The sequence below is a fragment of the Falco biarmicus genome, chromosome Z, assembly GCF_023638135.1.
Source record: "Falco biarmicus isolate bFalBia1 chromosome Z, bFalBia1.pri, whole genome shotgun sequence".
Lineage (NCBI taxonomy): Eukaryota > Metazoa > Chordata > Aves > Falconiformes > Falconidae > Falco > Falco biarmicus.
Genome location: NC_079311.1, coordinates 75,119,340 through 75,142,490, shown reverse-complemented (window position 1 = coordinate 75,142,490; position 23,151 = coordinate 75,119,340). Strand labels below are relative to the sequence as shown.

Genomic DNA, 23,151 nt, shown 5'->3' with positions numbered 1-23,151 from the left:
TGCCCAGCACTTGCTGGGTGGTAATGTGCTCAAACAGAGGGAAGAAGAAACCCAGCCCCTGTCAGAACCAAGGAAGGCTTTGGGAAGAGTCCTGGAGAGCTCCTGGGAGGGTGCAGAGCAGCCCCTTCCCCCTTCCCGGGTGGCTGAAAGCAGCTGGTTCCTGGTGCCCCCACCCCAGATGGAGCTGCCTCTCTCGGGGGTCGCAGTGGGGAAGCAGTAGGACACGAAAGCAAAGCCAGCATCTGTCCCGCGGGAACCATGGGGAGAAGGGCAGGCAGGGAAGTGGCCCTGGGGTCAGTGTTTCCAGGTGCCACCTAACCCAAAACTAGAGCTGGTGGGGGGCAGGGAAGCGCCAGGCCCTGCTGCCATCGGAGCTGGCAATGGCAGGAGCAAGCAGCAGTGTTTTCTCTAATAGAGGTGGCATGAGGACAGGGTAGACATCTCTGAAGTAGGACAGAGCACCTGAGCCACCCACCCTCCCCAGGGACCTGCGTGGCCTCCTACCCCAGCAGGAGCTTGTCCTATTTAAAGGCAGCATTCCCGACTCCAGCGCATTTCTCCCCGCTGCCATGCACAAGCCCCCTCTCACAGACAGCCCCGTCCTTCTTCTGCCATCTTGACACTCCCCTCTCCCCTTCAATCCAGCTGGTTTGATGGAGCCCTCCAAGATCTGCCAGGCTTTGGGGCCCCACATGGGCCCCACACAACTCCTGCAGCAGGGGAGGGGAGGCAGGGAAGTCAGAAGGGCCCAGGGCAACCTTCTGCCGCACCATCTGCATTTAACACTCTTTGTGCAACCCTCAGCTCCTGCACCCCCCAAAGGCCGACGGCACATGTATCCTACGGCTCCTGCCTCCAAGAGGTTCCGAATCCAGCCTCCCACCCTGCTCCTGTGTACATGATGGGACCAGACCCAGGGCTTCTCACATAAACCACCAAGAAGTAACACAGCAGCAATTTCCTCAATTCAGAGAGGGAAAATAAACCAAGGAGCAAGGCAGCAAGACGGAAGTGGAAGGGAAGGAGAACCATGGTCAGAATCCAACTAGTGTTCAGGGCACAACCAGAGATCCAAGACTGTCATCAGAAAGCCAAGGGGATGCACGAAGCGCTGTGCTGAAGCTCCCCTCTTGCCCAACCACAGCGGTGTCACCCCAGCCCCAGAGACAGCCCAAGTGCCACCAGACAGGACAGATGAGACACGATTCGTTGGAGAAGTCCTTTGCTGCAGAGGAGCCAAAGCAGCAGGAGAGCTGACAGCTCACGGCAAGCATCGCAGCAGCAACACCAGACACCTGCTGCCAGGCTTTCTTGCCAAGCCAGGGCAGTGGGGAGGCACAGCCAAACCCGCTTCTTCAGTTAACGCGAGCTAAGAAGTGTTAAGAAGCGCAATCCCGTACACAGCAGGGACGTGCACATACAGATGGACCCCACCAGAGGAGCATCCCACGGCATCCCAGACACCGGTTTACAGACAGCACCAGCACCACACAAAGGAACTGCCAGGGCCTGGCTAGAGTTTTGTGGGATTTTTATTATTTTTATGGGGTTTTGTTGTTTGTTTGGTTTTTTTTTTTTTTTAATATAGGCTAGCGTTGTACCCTTTGCTAAAAGCTGATTTCTGCCACATAAACTAGAACAGAAATTTCTCAGAAATTAAGTCAGTTCCCCTCCTTGTTAATTCACTGTCTGCCTCCCAACTGAACAACGGTCTGGATTTGTGCCTGCAGAAAACATTCCCTGTACAAAGTCTGACGTGCAGCTACACTGTTCTGACTGAGGAATGAAGAAGCCAAGAGTCCATTGAACATTGGATTTTTCCCTGTACAACGTGGCCTAGTTTGGAGGTTGGTCGACCAAGGACAGCAAGTTAACCGTAGAGATCATCATCGTTGTCTTCACTGTACACGTTGCCCCCGCTGCCACCTCCTGTGCCTTGGCTCGGACCAGCACCGCCCTGGCTGCCCGACGGGAACCTGTGTGCAGCAGCGCAGAAGAAGAGATGCTGTTCAAAAGCCTCCGCACAGCTCAGCACCATCCCCTCCCTCCACACCAACACCCTGGTGCCAAGTAGGACAGGCAGAAGAAATGGGATGAAGCCTTAGGACAGGTCACACAAAAAGCTCACTGGGCTGCCGCTTGTGTTAAGAGGAAAAAGGGTTGATGGAGCTCAGGAGCACGAACAGAGCAGCTACAAAACACCTGCAGCACAGCCTACACCTGCAATGTGTACTGGCCGTTGTACACACCGGGGAGAATCAGAAAGCATAGTGGAAAAGGGGTTTGTTACCCAGAATCCAGCAGAAATCTGCCTTGGTGCCCTGCTTTGGGGGCAGCTGAGCCATGCTGCCCTCCCTGCACCTCCCCATGGTTACCTGAAGCTGCCAAAGCCACGGCTCTGCTGTAGAGTCTGTGCAAACATCTCGTATTTCCTGATGTCGTTGTCACTGACAGAGCGGCGAGCAAAGCGCATGGCCTCCTCAAAGTGATCCCTGCGTATCTCGGGAACCGGGTCATCCTCCTCCACTTCCTGCAGCAGGACAGAGGGGCCAGGTGAGCTGTGTGCCTGAGCTCCACGGCCCAACAGCCACCCACAGCCTCCCTCCAGGCCAGGATGCTCCAACACCCACCAGCGAGGGGGCTGGAGAAAGATGCTGCAGCAGAGTGTGAGTCAGGGCTGCAGCAGGGGCCTTCTGAGCAATACTGACCATGAGCCACCCCAGGAGGGCCTCAACCTCCCACAAGATGAGAGCAGAGCGCTCCAGCTCCACACTCTGTGTAAAAGTCCACTTGTCCCCATATGACAATCAGAGGGAGGAACACTTGACACCTCACACACCTGAGCAGGGAAAGCTCACAGTGCCCCACTCACCATGGCAGAAGGGTTGGTTTGCCTCTCGCGTTCTCGCCTGATCTCACTCTCAATGGACTCACGAATGGCCAGTTTGCAGGCACGCTGGCAAATTTCTGTCAAGTCAGCCCCCGAAAAGCCATTGGTCATCTTAGCTAGGAAATCCAGGTCAACATCCTAGTGGGAAAAGACAAGTTTTTTAAAAAAAAAAAAAAAAAAGGCAAGCAAGAACTTCTCCTTAACACCTTACATCCTCAGGTGACAGAGAAGTGTTTTCAGATCCCATGGTATCAAGGTGCTGCCTTAACTCTGGCCACTTTTGGAAAGATCAGCTTTTAAGGTTCCTGTCTTTGGAAGTTAACCACACAAAGGCAGGCCACACTCCCCACACACCCACCAAGAATCCACGAGGTGGCTCTAAATGCCTCTGCACTTGTGGATTTAGGATATGATTTGCTCAGGTCTCAGCATTAAGAGTCAAACAAAGCACTGTCACACTGGAAATGGGGCACAGGCAGACCAAAACAACTGACAGTTCTCCTTCCCCTCAGCTGAGGGCGTAGTACCACAACCTCCTCTGAAGCTTTCCTTCCCAACAGAACTTTAAAAGGTAAGCTTGGCATAAAAAAAGCTTGAGCTCTCACTTGACATCTGCTTTTCTCTGATTAACTATCAGTTGAACGATTGCCTACTCCCCAGGCAAAGAACATAGCTCTTGCGTACGATAAGAGTTAAGCAACAATTAACTGCAATGGTTCCTCTTTCCCCTTCCCACCCCTGTGTCCTACATTAACTTTTCTTTCAGAGTACAAGGATCTTTTCCATCTTGCCATAGCAGGCTTCCCTGTTCCCGTGCTGCGGGCAGAACTCCACCATGTGACAAAGACCTGCTGTGCTTACAGACGGACGCCTAGCTTTGTTAACACCTACCTCAAAGATAAAGACTCCCCCCTACCTCTTCATTTCCATCCTTCAGGGACTGAAGGTTTCCCAGCTCTGCCCCCAGCATCCACAAGCCCTCTGTTCTGTCCACTGCTTGTGAGGAACACGTGCAGCACACAGCAAACCCAAGTCAGGCACGCTCAGGTCACAGATCCTACCTTGGCAACTGGTGATTTCCTCAGGTTGGCCTTAAGAATAGCAACCCGAGACTTCTCATCAGGCAGGGGGATGTAGATGAGCTGATCCAGGCGGCCGGGGCGCAGGATGGCTGGGTCAATGATGTCTGGCCTGTTGGTGGCTCCAATGATGAAGACATTCTTTTTGGTGGACATGCCATCCATCTCAGTCAGGATCTGGTTGATGACACGGTCTGCAGCACCACCACCATCACCAATATTCCCACCTCGAGCCTTTGCGATGGAGTCCAGCTCATCAAAGAAGAGCACACAAGGGGCTGCTTGGCGGGCCTACAAAAAGGAAACGGGAACAATTAGTCCATGTTAATACCACCCAGTGAGGAGCATGCTGACTTCACACTCAGCCTACCCTACTATTACAGCAGCTCAGAGGAGTACCAAAGCACTGCTGCTGCAAGAAGAGCTTGAAGGAGCTGCTCCAGAACAGTCTCCTGCCACACAAACCTTCAATTAACTCCTCCTGAACAACAAGCTGAATTTCAAGAGCCTTGCCGGAGTAGGCAGAAGCGTGGAAACTCCAGTGCCTAAAGGGAAAGCTGGAGTCAGTTTGCCTTGCAATTTTCCTTGCAAGGCCAGGGGACATTAACTGGTTATTTAGGGCCTCAAGTATCAGTAGGCAAGATATATCCAATGGAAAGGGGAAATCCAATAGCTGTCTTCAGCTACCTAATGGGTAGTCACAGGGAAAAGGGAGCCAGATCCTTCTTTGAGGTGTGCAGTGAAAGGAGGAAAGACCACAGGCACAAACAGCTGCAAAGAAAACTCCAGTTAGAAATAAGGAAAAAATAAATTCTTCACAGTGAGAGTGCTCAAATACTAACACACATGCCCAGAGAGGTCAGGAACTCTCCACCCACAGCATGTGTTAAGAACATGAGGCACTGAGCAACCTAATCAAACTTCCAAGTTATCTCCCTGCTCTGGACAAACAGCTGGGCTAGATGGCCTCTGAGGTTCTCTCCCAACCTAGGTTCTTCTCTCTCACTCTCCTTCCAATTTTTTTTTATCAGCACCTTCCCTGACCACAAAAGTGAGGATTGCCAGGGTAATCCACACAGGTATGTTCTGCAACAGCAGGCAACACTACCTATGGAGCAACTGGGCAGGAAGAGTGAGCTCCTTTCTAAGCCATGTAAATTGCAGGACAAGAACCTGAGAAGATATTTTGCAGATTTTTGACAAGATATTATGCAGGACAAGATATTCTGAAAATCTGTAGATGGTGATGGCTAATGAGGTGTTAAGTCTTCAGGGCTGTGGATGATATCTACGCCATTCTAATGCTAGCCTCACTGCTAAGGCACTGGGGCATCTATCACCCTGTAACAACAGATGTAAACTGTAGCCAGAGAAAAGGGTTTAAATAGCTATGTTGCTGAAGAGGGTTAATTCCCCAACATCAGGAAGGCAGCTCCCGCTCTCAGTGCAAGTGGACAAAACACAAAGGACACAGACAAGAACAAGGCCAGTAAGGCAGATGCTGTGGAGACAAAGTTCTGGGGGTACCTCAGCACAGACACAGCACAGGGAGCAGAAGAAATGCTTACCTTGTCAAAGATCTCACGCACGTTGGCTTCAGACTCGCCAAACCACATGGTGAGCAATTCTGGCCCCTTGATGGAAATGAAGTTTGCCTGGCATTCGTTGGCAATGGCTTTGGCCAGCAGCGTCTTACCACAACCAGGTGGCCCATAGAACAGAACCCCTTTTGATGGGGTCATACCAAATTTAAGGAACTTGTCTGGGTGCTCCACAGGATACTAAGGGAGAACAAAACAAATAAACAAAAATCTCCTGTGATGAGCCAGGACAAGCCTGTACCTTAGAATCACAGAATGGTTTGGGTGGGAAGGGATCTTCAAAGATCACCTAGTGCAATCCTTCTGCCATGGGCAAGGACATCTTTCTGTAGATCAGTTTTATTTCTCCTCCTACCAGAAACACTACGTGCGATTTCTGATGGGTTAAACACAAAAGATCCTGCCTGCTCAGTGCCACTGGAGTTTTTAAATGGACACTGGTTCAAAGAGTGGCTAAATTGGAAAGCTGCCTTAAACAACCTATTTACCTCTAAGAACTAAGTACCAGTTCAGGTAGTTTTCCAGCACACTTAACCCCAACTTCACTCTGCCCTGCAGAAGCAAAAACGAACAGCTCATTATCTAACCTATTCCCTCTGCTCTCCAGAATCAGGCAAGATGTGTGATGTGAGCATTTATCCTCAGCAACGAGGTCAGAGATAGGTGATGATTTTAACATCAGAAAATTAAGACTGAAAATTAGATTCTTTTATTCACAGACAGGATGTTTCTACAGTGCCAGCTGAAAGCAGGAACGTATCAAACCCTAACCATCCCAATGCAGTCAACAGGAGTTTCCACAGAGCATTCTTGACTTTTTGTCCCAGTCTTTCCCTCACAGAAGCCTTCACAGTTACTTCTCACCTGTCCCTGTACTAATGCTGACAGGAAGCCCTTCAGAGGCTCTCTGTGTGAGAATCTTCAACCACTTTCTGGCATATAAAGCCACCACATAACAGGACTCTCACAGTGGTCCCACTGCTGGTCTCCACTTAAGAGAACCAGAATGCTGCTGTTTCAGCACGTAGCACAACACCCACCTAAGATGCCACTGTAGACTCAGCTATGGAAAGCCTGATGCTGCATCCCAGCACTTTCCAAGTTCACTAAGATGGAACAGCATGGTATTTTTAGTCCATTACAAGCAAATACCATAAAAACCTCTGCATTTAGCCAGTTCACAGCCCAAACAGGAATCTGAAGAAGTTCTGGATTTTATTATTATAATTCATTTTTCAAGCTGACTAAGCAAAAAAATGTGTTGAAAAATCCTTACTTGTACAAGCTCCTGGAGTTCTCTCTTTACGTCCTCTAGACCACCAATATCTTCCCAGGTAACTTGTGGCACCTCCACCACAGTCTCCCGAAGAGCAGACGGGTTGCTCTGGCTCAGAGCCCACTACCATTATAAGAAACGGCATTATATGAATTCTAACATATTATGTTCCACTTGCTTCAGATAAGAAATTAGACATTGCAACAAAAAAGAGGGGCACTCCTGCATTACCCTGAAGTCATCCATTGTCACAGCCAGTGAGTTCATCACTTCTGCATCGATGGTTTCATCTTCTAGGTCTATGAGATCCATCTTCTTTCGGATAGCCTGAAGGGCAGCTTCTGAGCAAAGAGCAGCCAAGTCAGCACCAACATGGCCATGGGTCTCGTTTGCCACCTGAAAGCAGAGCACTGACTATGACTCACAGGGATACACGCAAATGCTCTGCAAGGGCAGCGCATGCTCTGGTCACTCACTGGGAAGGGCAACAAAGCTCTGGAGGACAGCAGTATCAGTGCTTTCCTGCAGACTCAAGCCAAGCATTACCACATATGTAACAGGCAAAGATACCACTGTTCCACCTCCTACTTGAGATCCAAGCTGCAACTGGAATTCAGATGGTATACAGAAAGATAACCCTGAGGACTGCAGTTCTTCATTCAGGACAGAGATTACAGGAACCATCCAGTTTACACAGGATGTCCAGTATCACCACAATGCTCACCCAGCTCTCAGAGAGCTGTTTCAGGCTTGCTTTACTGTTAAAGAGAATGCCCAGCAAACAAACCCAGAAGAACAGGGGCAAGGCATTTCCAGACTGGACTGATGATACACATTTGTTTCTCTTAGCCATGGCATTCTTAACTAGTGAGTAAGGATTTTTGTTCACTGGTAAACTAGTTAGAAGGAAGCCCAGAGATCACACATTCACAGTTTCATGCTGTCCTAAATGAGCAACTGCATTTATGCAATCAAGGCTTAACAACTCTTCCACTACAAAAGAGAGCACTGGGAATGTCTGTGTGCAAAGACAAGCTTTCCTAATAGCACGCTACTCACCTGTTCCAGATCCACATCATCAGCCAGTTTCATATTTTTTGTGTGGATCTGCAGGATCTCCAGGCGCCCGGTGGCATCTGGGATACCGATATCTACCTCTCTGTCAAAACGACCTGGGGAGCACAAAACATACGTTGAGCTGCTGATGCTGCAAACTAGCAGAGCTGCGGTTGCTGCCTTCCTCTGACTGAACATGATGACAAGCCACAAACACATACAATTTCAGAAAATGCCAGAGCTTTGGGTTTCTCTGCAGCATCTGTCAGCACAGCAGCAGAGTCAGATCAGAAAAGGAGGAAAGGCTTTAGCCATTTAGGGAAAGTGAGACTACTGCATTAACTAGAGTTCAAAATTATGTGACACACTGGATTGTTGGTTTAGTAACTTTCCAAGCCTCATTGTTATGAAAATATGCTCCCCTGAACCAACACACCATGAGATATTTTTGTTTATTTCTACCTTTGTGTCCTCATCACAAGAGTCCGCAAATACTGACAGACTTCATTTTTCAGAACTTTCACAGCAGTACTGAAGTGGTGAAAAATATAAACTGCCCCAGCATCTGAAGAGAGGTATTACTGCAATATCAACCAAGGTACATGCACTTGTAATTTTCCTCTGGCTATAGACGGGCATTCAAATGGCTCGCTACACATTTAAGAGGCTGTTTTCCCCTGCACATGTGACTGGTTTGCTATTACAGACTTCATCAACTGGACACACACCAGACATTCATTCACAATGAAAAGTTTAGAAAACCTGGATCTCAGAAACTACCAGACTTCTCACCAACAGAAGAGAAATCAGACAGTTCAGAGCCTTCTGCAACCTAAGGCATGAACATCTCCTTAAGCACTTACTCTTCAGTGTGTCCTCAACCAGCTTCACTTAATAGAAGCTAGCACACTTTTCCACTCTGAATTATTTTGTTTATTTCTGCAAGTTCTAACCTAATACAGCATGGAAAATGATACCAAAGTGTGGAAGCCTAGAGATGAATTTCAAACAAGCAGCTGGAGACAAGTTGATAGTTTACGTAACACACAGAAGATGTTTAATATTAATTTCTGCTCAATTCTTCCAAGGCTCCTGAAGCATAGCCTGTAACAAAGAATGTGATACACAAGAAAAAACTGCAATCATGGTTACCAAATCGCCTGAGTGCTGGGTCAATGCTATTAGGTCTGTTGGTAGCTGCCATAACGATCACATGCGCTCTCTGTTTCAGTCCGTCCATAAGAGTCAACAGCTGAGACACTATGCGACGTTCCACCTCCCCATGTGTCTATGGAGAGAGATATCAGTGGTTAGACCAAAAGCTCTACAACACAGCACAGGGGCTAGTACTGCACCAGAGTGGACAGATTCAACAGCCAAAAGCTGTCAAGAAACATTGTGAACTACATCTAATTCTTCTCATGTCCAAATGAAATCGAGCATTAAGTACTGCTTTACCCTATAGTCAAATGCAGAGATTCATGCCTGCTGCTACCAAAAAGATTGTACTTCTTCACCTTCTATATGCTTTCTTTACCTTCTCTCTCTTAGGAGCAATGGCATCCAGTTCATCAATGAAGATAATGGCAGGAGCATTCTTCTCTGCTTCTTCAAAGGCTTTCCTCAGATTGCTCTCAGACTCACCAGCCAGCTTGCTCATGATCTCAGGACCTGAAAAGCAGCAGCACTGTGGCACTCAGAGAGGCAACTAGCCCCAAGACATGCAGCTGAATCTGAATTCTTTTAGGTCAATGCTCTTGTGGGACAATTTGTATTTTAAACCAAAGGAAATACTATCAACAGAGTTCACTAAATTTGCAGCTGAACAGGCAAGAAGGGCATGCAGAATTACTTTGTATCATTATTCTGGTGTTTTCAGTTTATTCTAACAGATGCAAATGCAGCACTAGTCAATAAGCTACCTTTAGCTGCCTCTTTCCTTACCTTATTTCACACTTGGTAAGCTGCTCTGTAATGTGCTACCACACACTGTTAATGGCAATCGTAACTTGTAAGAAGAGCAAACAAATTATATGGTGATGAATTATCAGGGTAATTAAGGAAAAAGCTCTAAGATACTGAAGCTGCCTTTAGCTTACATTACCAGGTATACATTTACCTCTCTAAATTCCTACAAATGAGGTTTTTTTTTAAAAAAAACAAGAAAACAAAACCAAAAATCCAAACTCCATCTCCTCTCAAACGACACATTAAAAAACATTAAAAAAGTGTAAGCAAATGAGTCCCAAGAGACAGGACAGCACTCCTCTGAGATCTCCTACAATTGCTGAGAACTAGTGCAGGCTTACAGATTTTTTTCTGGTTTTAAAGATTTTTCCATCATGCTGATGGGAGTGGTAATGAACAGAAAGTATGCTTCTAAAAGATCCAAGAAAAAGAAACCTGATCCTCAGGAGTGCAAAGCTGCTGGCTGACTGAAGCACCCTAGCTGCAGAGCCACTGGTGCAGGCAGGTAGTAAGACTGCTTCAATACAAGTAATTCACCAGTTCATGCCAGCTCTGCTTACAACACTGCCTGCAGATCCAGGCTTGGGACGAATGCATCACTAACCCTGACAATGTTATTTTTATTATGCAACAGAAGTACAAGTGTCTATAAAGAAACGGCTGGCTCATTAGCATTCAGTGACAGCTTCCACACACTTTAGGAAGTATATGACAAGGGTGACATATGGTTAAACTGAGCCCATTTACATCTGATATCTTGAGACACAAAGCAAGTCACATCCCTACTGCTGGTCACTGCTATGCTGTGCTATGCAGTTCTTCACTATTGCCTTCATGGGTCTATGTGATTGAAAACAGAAAAGAAAACCAGCACTCCTTAAGTAAAAATGTTCAGTTATTCCAGCACTGACTGTAAAATGGGACAGAAAATTCAGAATGTGGTCCTTACCGGACATAAACCAGTAACAATCTCAACTGCAACATATGAGAGTTCTCAATAGGAGGTTCTCTCACCTGTAGCTAAGTCCCAAGGTACTCACAGCTTTCAGGAAAATTCCTCCCAATGGATGTTACGTGAAACAAAACTGGTCTTGTGCTTTACTTGAAAGGAAAGAGAAATCCACAGCAGACCACCTTCTTTTCTAAATGGAACATGGTGCAGCAATAAAAGCAAGTGTCCTGCACCCATATACTTAGAATAATCTCAGCACTTCACTCCCAGCTCTGCCCTCAGCAACATAAATGAACAGACAGACAGACAGACTTCAAGTCCCTGTGTCGCAAAGCTGTCTTCCAAGCACCCTACTACAACACAATCAAGCTGAAGTGCCACTACAGATGCTTCCACACAAGTGGCCTCCAAATGTCCCCAGAGGCATGCTTGAAAGAGGTAAGGCAGGATGTCAGGCAGACACTGTGGCTCTACAAGCCCTATTAACACCGTTCATTACCATAAGATGGATGAATAAGCACATAGCAGATCTGGGGCCAAAGCAACCACAAACCTTACCATTTATCAGGAAGAAGAAAGCCCCTGTTTCATTGGCTACTGCTCGGGCAATCAGTGTTTTACCAGTGCCAGGAGGACCATACAGTAGGATCCCACGTGGAGGCTGAAGACAAAGACAAGGGACTTTGGTGAGCTAGTATCTGAATGCCCAAGTAGCTTCACAGTGAAATTGTACACACTTCATAAAGCTTGTCTGAAATTGAAATTGATGCAAACTCATGCAACAGCTGTCATCCCAGCATTGCTATCAACACCCTCACTACTTTGCGTGTCACATGAACAAAAACCTTGCCAGCAACTGACAGCACTGATTCAAGGCATCGTTCTGCTTTACAAGTTGCCAGTACTTTAATACGTGTCCAGAACATGTAAGCAAGTACTTTCCTAACACCATCATTAAAAAAAAACAACCAACCACAAATCACTTATTTGCCCTGCCAATGCCTCATAAACCTCTGACATCAAGAGTCATCTGCAAGGGCAAGCTCACTCATCCACCTGGTGCACACGGAGACCTACCTTCACTCCTATGGCTTTGAAGAGGGCAGGGTGTCGGAGGGGAAGTTCCACCATCTCTTTGATTTGAGCCAGCTGCTTCCGGCAACCACCAATATCATCATACCCCACTTCATTCAGTGACTCCTCTTCATCCTATCCAGAAGGAAATGCATCAAACATTTGAGTGAAAACAACAGTTCAATAACCCCTCCTAGTCTACAGAAGCCAGGAATCCAGGTTTTTGCTCCCAGCCACTTCTTTGCTGTCTTGATATTCTCACTTTAAAGTCTTCCTGGTGTCTTCTACAATTGTTTCTTAGCTCTGTCTTCCCAGACATACAAAGGGAATTGCCTGCACATACCTAGACCTTACTAAAGCTCAGACTCTTGAATGACAGCCTCTGCTGCCAGGCTCCCTACAGACTCAAGCACAAAACAAGCTCTGGGACACTCTGACATGGCTAACAAAGATAGTAATAGACAATGAAGCTCAGTATAAAATACACTTTATTCCTTAAACTATTAAGCAGTATCTCTACTTGACATACTCTAGCTATCATACAGTTCTGAGATGTACTGCTGTCTTTTAGGATTGACCCAAATTAACAAAGAATATTAAGATCAAGATATGTGGATAAGATCAACTGCAACCAACTCTTCCAGTATAGCTCTACAGCATCCACTCATGTGGTTGTCCAAATTTCTACTTGGCCTTAGTTATCTGTAACATTAGGCCACAATAAAACAGTAAAATAACACAGCCTGGAATCTCAGAGGGGCTCAGTCAAACCCCACAAACAGGAACTACTACCTCAAGCAGGTCACTCACAGTCTGGACCTACCAAGCAATGAAGGACTCCACATCTGGAGATTCCTACCCTCTCTGGGTCCTGCTGCAAGTTTGGGGGGAACATTTTTCCCAGTATCTACTGGGAATTTCCCTTGATCCACCTTATGGCACTGCCCCTGGCCCACTCCCTGGGCACAGCTCTGAGAAAGAGCTTGGTCATCTCCCCATTCCCATCAGGCAATTGCGAGTACACCTGCCCTTTTGCCTTCCAGGACTCTCCAGACTGCATCATCCCACTCTACCTTCTGACCTCCAGCTCCTCATCATTTCGGTGGCCTTGGCTGAACCTTCTCCTTTCCGTCTCTGCTGTGTCCTGAAGAGCCCAAAGTGGAGTCATGGGGTGCCCAGATGCAGTCTCACAAGTGTCACACAGAGGTGAATTTTTCAGAAGGCAGCTAACTACAAACTAGCACTCACCCTGATCTGCAGGCAGTAAAAAGGCTTTTACTTCATGAAGTATGCAACCACCTTAGCTCATTTCTCTGAGATTCCCTACTCTGTAACAGTAAGGTGGTCAAAATCTGACAGAGAAGCCACTTGGGCTGCCTCAAACCTGGGACATTCAAGGCTAGACACCTTATGGGACTGGGGATTCATTTATTTATTTATTTTATTTTTAGAAGTCAACCATTTTTGGATTTCAGATTTCTCACTGAAAAAGCACTAATTGCTTTCTTTTCACGTGGCATGAAATTTAGTGACATTGTAAGCTCTTCCTCCTATGGAACAAGGCAACTTTGGAATTAAAAGACGCACCCAAGTCCAGCATGAGATATCTGGAAGCAGATGCAAAACCAGCTGCTGCCAAAGTATGTCATCTCATCAGCAAACCTACGCACTGGTTGCTATCTCAGCATATGAGGAAGGACACTGGAAGTGCATTTCTCTGACGACCTCCAGCAGCAGCTCATGTCCTGAAACTGGAGTTTGTAACCATTACATTCAATACACAAAATGCCAAAAACAGGAACCACAAACACTGCTGCTCTCATCCCCTGTGACAGAAACAGACTTTGGACAGAGTAGATTCAGGAGAACCATGTGGCAGGATTCTGCTCACCTCTCGTTTGATCGGCTCTCCTTCACAATGGATCACTGTGTCCGGAGCCACTATGCAGTATGGACTTGGATCTGTCTCCACCACTTTGAACTCCACTGCACGCATCCCTCCACGCACCAGGAAGATGTCACCTGTAAAACCCCACACTGCAGTAGCCTGCTGCAACTGACAGCTGCAAAATGTTGACCCTTGTACTACCAGCAGCCCCAGAGGACGAGGAAGTGGGCTATGCAGGCATACACTGCTGTCATTTGAAACTGCTCTGCATTTTAAACTCCAGAGCTGCATGTACTGTGACTACCCGGGCACCATTTAGATTCGCAGCAGTTAAAAAGTTCTCAAATTTCATCCAGTAACAAGCAGCAAACCAAACCAGCAAACAATAGAAAAGAATACTCTGCCTAAACACAAAACACAAAGACAAGGAATCACATTTCTTTTCCATTCAGTTTCAATTTAACGTTCCTGAAACAGGCAAAAAGAACTAGCTTAATGAAAATCTATTTTGAAGTTATTATAACTAGTTGGTACTAGTTATAACGGGTTGTCTCCAGAAGCAGAATAATACTGCACTATGACTCCTGGCTAAACCAGGCCACAGCATAGTATATTAGGACCTATTTGTTCCAGCAGAAATGCTACTAGCACAACTTCTAAAGTGCACTTACTTTTCTACACATTCTCCCAGTTATTTTGAAGAGGTGAATTTATCAGAGCAAGCTGATATACCCAAGCAATTGCTCAATATGCAGGCAACTCCCCAATTCCATCAAGTGGTAGCAACTTAGTTTAATGAGATTTTCTCCTGAGTTCTACCCTGAGCCTTTTCTGATGCTCTCCCATCTCATGTAGCAAAAAAAAAGAAATAATTAAAAAAAAAAAAAAAAAATCAAGCTGCTCTGCCAGCCAGCAGCAGCAATCATACTTTCTTCTGAAGATCTGGAAAAAAAATCAGCAACAGCAAAATCTCACTCTACAGATGTCAGTCTAATGCTTCACAGAGATCTCTGCAAGCTTCTAGAAATTCTCTTTATTCAGAACAGTCTCAGGACTAGCTCGCACTCGCTGCCATCAGGACTTCAATAACAGGCACTATTACCTTTCCTGATGGGCCTGTACGCTTCCAGGAAGTACGGCTTGAGATAGACCTCAAACAGATTCCCCGTGATCCCTTCTACCGTGTCATCAATTGGAAGCACATGGATACGTTTACCGTATTTCACATCAGGGCAAGGCTGGATGCTACAACAGAAGAAAACTCCAGTTAGATGGTAAATCCACAAAGCTCACAAGCCTCGTAATACACAATAAAACACTTGATACACCGTGAACAATTGTTTACAATTGGGTTTAATCACAATTCTCACTGGTTCTTATAAGACTTGTCTCCCTTTAAAGGCATAGCATTATTTTTTTTCACCCCATGTTCTGTGCAGAGGGGGCTTTGTCAGCAGGGGGCCTTCTTTGCTCCAGGCTGGATCTTTTAGTATGCTAATTAGGATACACACATAGTTCAAGTAATTTTATGTTTGGTCTCATTATCTCCTTAAGCCTACCTTGTTATGTCTCAGCTTGACTTACTTTATGGCATCTGTTCCTTCTCGCATGACCATGACCGTTTATAACATCCCCTGTTTTTCAAAAATCTTGTTTTTCATTATAGATACTTGCGTATTTTGTCTAAAGTTAAATAAGAGACTGACCTTCTATTAACCACATATACGCAAGCCAGTCCAGTATGGATCCACAGACCAACACAAAGCACTGTTCTGTTCTGACTGCTGCGGTGTTTAGAACTTGCATTTTCTAGTCATAGGGGTATGGGTGGAACAGTCTCATTTCTCTCCTCTACAAAGTTTGTATGAAACACATTTTGCACTTTGGAGATCATTCCAAGTACCACCTCAGAAAGTTTATTGTCAGAAACCAATTCTCCCAGAACATGCAGGACATTCCAGATTAGGACAATGCTCAGGAGGAGTAGCTATTAGCACTCCCATATTTAAGCCTGCAAACCAGCATCTGTATGTTTAAGAAATGCTGACCTGCTTTCCCCCACCCCTCCCACCACAGAACAGAACCTGCGTCCCATAAGCTGAAATACGTACTTCACTACTTTCTGCAGGTATTGTGCAATAAAATTCCTGCAATGCTTTTTAAAGCATTTCTAAATTTAAAATCATTTTTATATCAAGGACTGGGATATAAACATCCTTTGGGGATGTTGTAAACTTGTTATGTGACTGCTTTATGTTTCTGTCACTCATTTCCAAGCAAGTTTTAACTTCTTTTTGCCATAGGGAAGCTCAGCTACTACGAGATCGATTACAATGTTGCTTTAATACCTTCCACAGTTTACACTGTGGACATTTAAAAATTTAGACAAGACAAATGACAATATAAATTTGAGAAGATGACTGTGACAACAGTGGGATGAATGAACCACTCAATTTAATAGCAGGACATGGGCTCCTGAAAGTGCTGAAGAGATTTGAGAATCTTTAGCACAGATTTTTAGTATTAATTTGAATATGCATATAGCCAGAAACACAAGCAAAAATAAATTGAGATCCCTGATCCTGAAAATGCTTCTGTGATCTCCTCTGGAAGATGTAAGAATATTTCCTTGCAGACCCTGCTTCTGCTGCTGACTCGATCAATTCAGGGGCAGCACACAAATTATTTAGGTAGCCCAGGGCTATGCAACAGTTCACAAATGAGTCCTCACCTGATTACATCACCCAGGCGCACTCTCAGGTTGTTTCGAACAACCCTATTCATGCGGATCTTCTCATCTGAGCAGGTGTCATCTGACAGAACAATACAGACTGCTTCTCTCCTCTTCTTTCCTTTTAGCAGGACAGTGTCCCCTCTGAACAGCTGCAACTCGTCCATTTTTGCCTGTGAACAGTAACAGCATTAGAAAAACCTTTTGACCGAACAAGAATTCAAGCACTTGAAGGAGAGTTACTTGACTTTGGAGAATTACATCTTGGAAGTGATAACACTAAATTCACAAGGACAAGAGGCTCCCACTACGCCGCTCAAGAGCTGATACTGAAGCCAAACTGAGGGCACAAACTCAACTGAACCCTACAAATGGAGAATCATTGGAGATACATTTTATCATGGAAGAGTGTTAGGAAACCAAACAACCAGCAGCAGCTTCTGACACAAATACTTAGGCTCATGTTACAAAGTTACACTTCAAGTTAATACACAGTAACAACTTGCAAATTACCAGATTAACTGCTTTGATTTTATAGATGACACACCTGGGACAGTGACACAACACTGTTGTCTTCGTTGATGGCCTCATCAACAATTAACCGATTGGGCCTGTTCTTCTGCTTCAGAATAGCAGTCGATAAATCATCCACTTTAGAACTGGAAAAGAAAACAGAAGTTATGAGTCTGAGCAATACTGCTCCTCACTTTCCAGCCACCCTGTTTTCATCTCCACATTCTAAAACTTTCTTTGTTATCTTTTAAAAAATATGCTTGTTTGTAAAATAAAGAACATTTTTGCCTGACACCAGCTGCAGGAGTTCAAAGCACAATGCTTTCTGTCAGTAAATATAACTACTTTACTAGCCTCAAATGGAAATAGCTATGAAGCCACCTTTGAAAAGAAGTGGTCAGTGAGATGTTGCTGACTCTAAGATGTTTTGCCTAAAAGAATTAGTCAGACTCATCTGAAATCACATGTAACCACTGCCACCACAACAAAAGGTCAAGTCTATTTCGTGTCAAATCCCAAATAAATAGAGGAATTAAAGGACAATGCTGCAGACCCCCTGACAGGAAGAGTTGTAAGAGTTTAGCCTGTCAAGGCCTATTAGTTAAACCCAGCAAGCCAGTAGAAATATTCAAGTGCTCATGAAAAATGGGGGGGGGGTTGTTTATTTGGGGTTTTTTGGTTGGTTGGTTGGGTTTTTTTAGGATATAAGCACCTTTCCGTAATACTTTCACAGGAGTCACTGCAGCTCTAGCCCACTATGCCACAAGAAATATGACGGATAATTTGTTTGCCTTGACAAAATGAAGCAAATCAAACAGCAAGGAAATGGAAGAAAGGCAGATTAAATGTTTTCCTTCAAATCTAATACGCTCCATTAAAGAAATATGAATTCAAATCTTTTGATTCCCAAGGAGCTCTTGGAAGTTGTATATTTGCCAGCCACAACAGTGGCTGACTGCTGTAACTTTCCTTGACAGGCACCTGACTCTTTCTCCAGGTATTCCAGATGTGCTGGAATGCTAAGGTCAGAACAGTTCATTTAATTCTGACAAATAAGACATTTGTCCTAAGCAAGCAGCAAGGGTAGGAAACTTTGTGGACAATGGTGATGGCCACACACTTTGGCTCCATTTCGCTCTTTTAGGGACAAAATAACCAGAAGAAATCACACCTTGAATGGAAGTGGCACAGCAAGCAGCTACACAGCATGAAGGCAGACCGTGGCAGCAGTGTGTCACGTGGCACACTCACTGCATTTTTCAACGTCCATAGGAGAGGGGTGACATACCTACAGTGTGATGCTACCCAAGGGCCGCCCACCTCTCAAGATAAGGGTTTCTCCAAGACAGGCTATGCTGTATTGGCTCCCTTCTCTGACACATAAAAGGGGGAACAATACCACGCAAGCCTCTGAGGGCAGCCAGCTTGTTTCCAAGAGGTTTTAAAGAAGCCCTGGAAGCATAGGAAACATGTTGCAAATGACAGACATTATTTTAAGTGAACAAAAGGAGCTGCTGTAAAATATGTCTTTCCTGGACTGCTGGTACTGGGAAAGTCGCCTTTTTCCCCTCTTCATTAAAGAGTGCAAGTGGTAAGACATTGCCATCCATCCATTTCACTGTAAGATGTTACAGATCCATTCTCCAAACCCAAAAAGACACAAGAAAGGCTGCTGGGCACATCCTGGAAGAAGCTCATGAATTCCATCCGCAATCTAAAATGTGGTCTTGGTGAAGTCCTGAAAAGGGTGGTATTTCTAGGAAAACTGAGAGAGCAGTAAGAAAACCAAACAAATACACTGTCAGGCCAGACAGGATCATGTGGTTAAAACAGAAAAAAACCTCAACAACCTATTTGTAAGGACCCTGCCTCAGCATTAGCTCCTGGCCACTGGAAATTAATTTAGCAGATAAGAGTTTAAAACTTGAGCTAAGTGACACCAGAAAGAAACAATACTCCTATTTAGCCTGTTCAAAGTATGAATGTAACTCATACTCCTCCACACATGAGATGTGGATCCAAAGGCCTTTTGATAAGAAACTGCTGCCAGACTTTGACTACAAAAGCCATTACTGAAACTGAGTGGCTATCCCTTGGGATGCAGAGACTGCCGTGTAGTCTAAAAATCAGTTTGGGACACAAGATAAAAATAAATGGAAAAGGAACTGGGCAGCAAGTGGAAGCTTTTGGAACTGTCCACAAACCAAGAGCTGTATAAAACTGCAAAAATGTTCAGATACCTCCGACACACAGCAGTGCTGAAGAGCACAGCAAGAGGTCCACTTAGTTCTGCTGAATGGAAAAAAAAAGTTTTAGTACTGAAGAACTGAACCTACAGTTTCCTAAGTAAGAAGCAAGGGCTGGATCAATGTTGCTAGTACATTACTGCACTTAAAGCAATCAAAAAGCTTGGAGGTATTAAAAATGGAATGAAGGTCTCCCAGAAACAGCATGCAGCCATCTCAATGTGCAGGGTCAGCTTCAGTTATCTGACTGGACATTTCTGCAAAGAAACAAAGGTGTTATGAAATTGTATGTCAGCTACACAGGAAAGTGATGTTATTTCTCCTACAGACAATGGTAAGGACTCTGAGAGACAAGCATCTTCCAGTAGCAATTCAGAATATTATTATCATCACTATTTGCCCTCCTTGCATCTTTCCTGGGGGTTCCTTGTGCTGTAACTGAAATGACAGAGCAAAATATATCTGTGCACCTCAACCACGCTCAGACAATCCCTGACATCTGGGTACCAGGGAAGGAGAGCGTGAACTGAAAACACTAAGCAGAAAAGCTTAAGGCATGGGTTGGGGCTCTCTTCTGCCAACTCTCCTATATGTGTTGGCAAGACTTCAGTGAAGGGTAGGACAGACAGCTAAGCTACGTAATTTTTAAAGCTCCACCATGAGTTTCCCATCAGAGAAAGCCTGGTGCAAATCCTCTAGATCATCTCTACTCACCCCTTTTGTGAGCTCCCTCACTCCTTTCTTTCACTGACTCAACAAGGAGATAAACTGAACACAACATAGCTTTAGAGCTGTTTTGGAACTAAAAGGAAATTCAAAGCCTGCATCAAGCCTGCCCCTAGAGAAAGGTCAGAAGCGAGGACATAACCCCTAGGCACAACTAATGGCCGAATTTGTATATGAAGTGCAAGACATCAATAATATTGAAGCAAATACATACTAGCCCTAAAGACCAACAGTAACAGGTTCCCCGTTCCCACCCTGAACCCCCTCTTCTCTTTCAGTAAAGCAGTCCAACAGCCCCATTTGACACAGGGAATGAATGGTAGGGGGGACAGAACATGGGGACAACGAATTTGCTACAACTTACATCCTTTGTCATTTTTCTCTATGCCACAGCTCTCCTTGTTCAGCATGTGATAAGGCCCAGAAGTTATGCATTGTGGTGGATGGCATGAAGAACAAGACCAGAAAGTAATTACCAATTAGCAGTTCTTCTGAGAAAGACTACCAAGCTCCAAGGCTCCACTTAAACTGAGGAAGCAAGTTCTTCCTGTAAGACTGTGCTAAAACTATAGCAAAAATTCACTGACTCAAAATGATTCCTGCTGCAGTAACGAAAGTGAAAACGGTCAAACCCTCTGAATGCTGGTGTGCCTTTTTAGCTATATGCTCAGGAACTTGCTTCCAAGATAAAACCTGTTAGTGGTTTCTTACCACCCTGAATATCCACATTACAGACTGAACTGCTTTCCCCAAGTATGTATTAAAAAAAAAAAAAAAAAAACCACCACCAAAAAAAGCTCCAAACACATTAAATATTTTATCCATTGAAGTAAATGAGTGAGGTATCTGATGACTGCAGCCACTCACTGGAACAGCACATGACAACCAAGCAGTGAGTTCACACTCACGCTTAAGATGCCAAGTTCTCAAACACTGTTTCAGACAGGTAGGCACATGAAAACAAGAATCCCTTCAGAAACCACACTGCCTTAGCTCTTGCAATGCTACTCGCTGTGGTAAGGCTCAATTCCGTAAGATGGCTGCCAGAAGCACTGACCCAAAAAAGGCAACTAAGAAGTAACTCTTTTCCAGTTGCAGAGTAACTTTTGTTGACTCCTACGTGGTAAGAAGAACTTTGCTAAAGTAGAAATTTCTTTTTAAAGTCACTGTTCACCCCACTCAGCTGCAAGACACACCTCTGAGACTGTCACTTCCACCACAAGCTCTACCATGGACACCAAATTCTTGGCACAGCTTGCTGGAACTCACTCAACAGGACCAAGCAGATCTAAGTTTCAGAAGTTGCAAAAGAAAAGAAGAACATCAACGAAGGACACTGAAGGACCAAAAGCGCCTCTGGCAAGCCCAAAATGTCACTTCAAGTAGTCCTGAATTTGGGCAGTTTCTCTTTAGGTGCTATTTTTACTCCTCTCAACGTGCAATGAAGTAGCTTACACACATGGGCTAGGAGCCAAGAGACCACTATTACTCAATTCATTTTTGAGGAGCACGAAAGACGATCCTCGGCCTGGAACAGAAAACCGAGCGAGGCAAGACACCAGAGATGAAAATATAGCCTATTGCCTCAGCTGGCACAGAGGGCAACCTGGCACAACATGTCTGCCTCTGCTAATGCCAAGTCACTTGCCAGACCGGGCCCGAGGGCCGCTGCGAGGAGGAGGCTGGGACGTGCCCCTCGCTGCCCCACCAGCCACTCCGAGGCCTGGAAGACAAAGCCCGCTCCGGCTAACGGCCTAGCCCTGGCGGGACGGCCCGGGCCGCGCCGGGGCATGGCAGGCAAGCGGCCCCAGGGCCCAGCGGGAGGCTCGGCCAGGCCTCGCCTCCGCCCCCCCACCCCCACCCCATGACTCGACACTTCCCGGGGAGGCCCGACCGGGGGACAGGGGGGGCGTGGGGAGCAGCACGCAGGGAGGTGCCCATCCCCCTCCCGGCAGTACCCCCGCCTCCTCCGGGCCTGCATGACACAGCAGGAACGCGGGACGGATCGGGCCCGCCGACGGGCCGCGCCGCGCCTCGCCGCGCCTCGCCGGGCTAGGCCGGGCCGGGCCCAGCGCCGCTGCGGCGGGGCCTAGGCCGCAGCCTCCCGACCGGCGCCCCGCGCTTACTCTGATCCTGAGGCCATGGCGCTGGGGGGGAAGGGGCGAGGGGAAGCGGGAGGCGGCGACTCCTCAGGGCGGGCGGCGGCGGCGGGCTGCGGGTCCTGAGCAGGCTGGCGGGGACGACGGCGGATCCGGGCACTTCGTGCTGAGTGAACCTCAGAGCCGACTCATCAGAAAGGGGAGCTCCGCCGCCCACCGCCTGGCCTGCCTAGCAACAGCGTGCGCTGACCAATCGGAAATTCCTCCCGGGCGGCGTCTCAGCCAATGAGAAGGGCGGAAGTGGGGGGAACGGGGGGTGGGGTGTGGGGAAAAGACCGGGGGCGCTCCTTCCTCCGCCCCTCCCCTCTCTTTTTACCTTGCCAATCGTCACGAGCTAAGCGCAGCACCCGTCAGCCAATCGCAGCGCCGCCCCCACCGTCTCTGTTCTACCGGGCAACAGGGGCCGGGCAGCAAATGGCAAAAATCCGCCAATAGGAAAATCCGAACAGGAGGTCCCGCCCCAGCGGCCTCCTGGGTTAGTCTCCCCTCGGATTGGCTAGCGCTCGAGGAAGGGGGAGAGGGCAGCAGGGCTGCAGCCAATCGGAAGGGGCAGGGGGCGGGTGCTCGGGCGGAAGAGCGGGTGCTGAGGCGCGGGGCGGGCTTGCCCGGGCACGGAGTGGCGGCGCGTGCTGTGTGGCGTGCGGCGCCCGCGTCCCTGCTCCCCCATTTATTTGTTTATATTCCTGGCGGCTTTTCTTACTGGTGGATTTTTTTCCGGCAGGCCCGGCCGCACAGCCCGCTGCCCTCCGAGCCGCGGTCCCCACGCCCCCGCCTGGGTGGCGTTTGCCTGGAGCCTGAGCGCGGCCGGAGCCCAGCGGCACACGCAGCCCCGGCCCCGCTCCCCACGTGCCGGCGCCGGGCGGCCGGGGCAGCGCCTGCCGCCAGCTCCCCTCGCTGCCAGCTCGCCCCTTGCCATGCTGCTCCCAGCCGTTCCTGCCCCCTCCTGCGAGGCAAGGCTCGCCCAAGGCTGATCTTAGGCAGTCGTGGGACCT

The 23,151-nt window shown here is 47.0% G+C and overlaps 1 protein-coding gene and 1 long non-coding RNA gene across 2 annotated transcripts; both read right to left on the bottom strand.

Annotated features, from left to right (window-relative positions):
- Nucleotides 1-1,514: 1,514 nt before the first annotated feature.
- Nucleotides 1,515-22,303, bottom strand: VCP (valosin containing protein). The gene is made up of 17 exons (XM_056324696.1): nucleotides 22,127-22,303; nucleotides 17,063-17,174; nucleotides 16,516-16,688; nucleotides 14,887-15,029; nucleotides 13,788-13,918; nucleotides 11,900-12,031; nucleotides 11,381-11,483; nucleotides 9,440-9,573; nucleotides 9,055-9,190; nucleotides 7,906-8,018; nucleotides 7,078-7,242; nucleotides 6,847-6,969; nucleotides 5,538-5,750; nucleotides 3,952-4,260; nucleotides 2,873-3,028; nucleotides 2,376-2,530; nucleotides 1,515-1,976 (listed from the first exon to the last, which is right to left on the bottom strand). The coding sequence occupies exons 1-17, from the start codon at nucleotides 22,141-22,143 to the stop codon at nucleotides 1,871-1,873; spliced, it is 2,421 nt and encodes an 806-aa protein (XP_056180671.1). The 5' UTR covers nucleotides 22,144-22,303; the 3' UTR covers nucleotides 1,515-1,870.
- On the bottom strand, nucleotides 17,686-22,113 carry LOC130142549 (uncharacterized). The gene is made up of 2 exons (XR_008819441.1): nucleotides 20,365-22,113; nucleotides 17,686-19,531 (listed from the first exon to the last, which is right to left on the bottom strand). It is a non-coding gene; the product is annotated as an uncharacterized LOC130142549 (long non-coding RNA).
- Nucleotides 22,304-23,151: the final 848 nt, after the last annotated feature.

Bases quoted from the DNA above. Each gene is read 5' to 3' on its own strand.
- VCP (XM_056324696.1), bottom strand. The intron at 11,484-11,899 runs GTAGGTCTCCGT...CTTTGTCTTCAG, and splicing joins TCAAAGCCATAGGAGTGAAG to CCTCCACGTGGGATCCTACT. The intron at 5,751-6,846 runs GTAAGGATTTTT...GTTCTCCCTTAG, and splicing joins AACTCCAGGAGCTTGTACAA to TATCCTGTGGAGCACCCAGA.